The 1,692-nt window shown below is 65.0% G+C and overlaps 1 protein-coding gene across 1 annotated transcript; it reads right to left on the reverse strand.

Annotated features, from left to right (window-relative positions):
• Positions 1–26: 26 nt before the first annotated feature.
• EMIHUDRAFT_256320 (hypothetical protein) lies at positions 27–487 on the reverse strand (the record flags this gene model as incomplete). The annotated part of the gene is made up of 1 exon (XM_005768223.1): positions 27–487. A coding segment is annotated over one exon (461 nt), but the record flags the coding sequence as incomplete, so codon positions are not given.
• Positions 488–1,692: the final 1,205 nt, after the last annotated feature.

Below are 1,692 nucleotides of genomic sequence, written 5' to 3' on the forward strand. Positions count from 1 at the left end.
GCAGCGAGTAGGAGCAGCCGCAGTACTCCTGCTTGTAGAAGCGCTGCTCCGCGTTGATCCGGTACTTGCGCGCGGTCATCCCGTCGGTCTGCCAGTCGTACACCCAGTAGTACGGCCGGAAGCCGTGCTTGGCGGCCGCCTGCAGCCCCGACGCGTTGACCTGCTTCATGTCCTTCCAGCGCGAGGTCGCGTTGGTCGTGGTGAAGCAGTCGAAGCCGTGCTGCGACGCGTACTCCGCCGTCACGTCCATCCGCATGTCGAAGCACATGCTGCAGCGCCGGCCGCGCTCGGGCTCAAACTCGAGGCCGCGCGCCCTCCGGTGGAACTCGTCCACGTCGTAGTCCGCGTCGACGAAGGCGATGCCGAGCTCCGCCGCGTACCGCTTGTTCTCCGCCTTGCGGATCTCGTACTCGGCGCGCGGGTGGATGTTCGGGTTGTAGAAGAAGATGGTCACCGAGTGACCCCCCGACACCATCTCCTCGATCATCGCACCCGAGCAAGGCGCGCAGCACGAGTGCAGGAGCACGCGCCGCGGCCCTGCGTCCTGCCCCCCGGTCGGCGGGGCGGCGGAGGAGGAGGCGCCGCCGCGCCCGCCGACCAAAGTGTCGTCTGTCCCGCTGCTCAGAGGGCGCCGCGTGCCTCGCAGCAGCGGCGGAAGCCTCTTCGCTGCGGCCCGCGGGAATGCCCTCGAGGCGGCGGCGCGAGCGAGCGGTGTGTACGCGACGCGTGCCGGTCTCATGTGCATGGCGATGAGAAGTGAGCAGGCACAACGCAGCTAGCGCTTCATGCATTTCTTTTCGCCGGCAGACGGTGAACGAGCTAGCGTGCGGGGACAGCGGCATTGTGCACGGTGCTAAGTGCATTGCCGTTCTTAACGGAGTCGCTTAGGCGGCTCCGGTGGTGTGCCGGTGATAGTACTAGCACGCGCCAGTTCGCACCTGTGTCGAGCCTGTGTGCTGTGAGAGAGAGTTCTTTTGTTTAAATTCTTTTCGCCGCCGTCACTAGTTTGGGAAGGCCGCGAGCCGTCTTTTTACGTGGTTGCAACCCTAGTTTTGCACTGTGCTGTGAATCGAGCGGCAACCAACAGCTCTGACCCCCCGGTGCTGGGGTGCTGCCAGCAACCAACCAACTCACCGGCGAGCGGACGGAGCGAGCCGAAGTGCGAAGAGCTGGGGCCAAATACGTGAACTGGCTGTGAACGTCAACGCCGCCCGCAGCATCGAGCGGCACGTCCTCCCCACAACCAGCGGCGTGCATTGCACCTAGGTCGTCGGCTTTGCCGACGGGCGACGTGCACGGGACACAGGGACGGGCGAACCACGTACCCGAACAAGCATGATCCAGTTCCAGAGAACGGGGCGTTGTACATGGTACGGGACCTGGGGCAGCAACCAACAACCTGGATGGGGACGGGGTGCTGCGCAACCGACGCCAACCAGCAGCGTTCACAGCACAGTGCGAAACTAGGGTTGCAACCTGGTAAAAAGACGGCTCGCTGTGTGGTTGGCCGGTCGCACTCCGCCGGTTGGAAAGAAAACGTACGTGACACACTCCGCCGGTGCGCCCGGCCAAAGTCGGCCGCCGCTTTCGGTGCAGCTCATGGCCGGCATCGCCGCTGGCTCGTCCGTATGGGTGCGCGGCGGCCCAAAGGAGGAGGTCTTTTCGCCCGCCGTCGTCCAGTCCTACGAGCGC

Source organism: Emiliania huxleyi (genome assembly GCF_000372725.1).
Source record: "Emiliania huxleyi CCMP1516 unplaced genomic scaffold EMIHUscaffold_4638, whole genome shotgun sequence".
NCBI classification, from domain to species: Eukaryota; Haptophyta; order Isochrysidales; family Noelaerhabdaceae; genus Emiliania; species Emiliania huxleyi.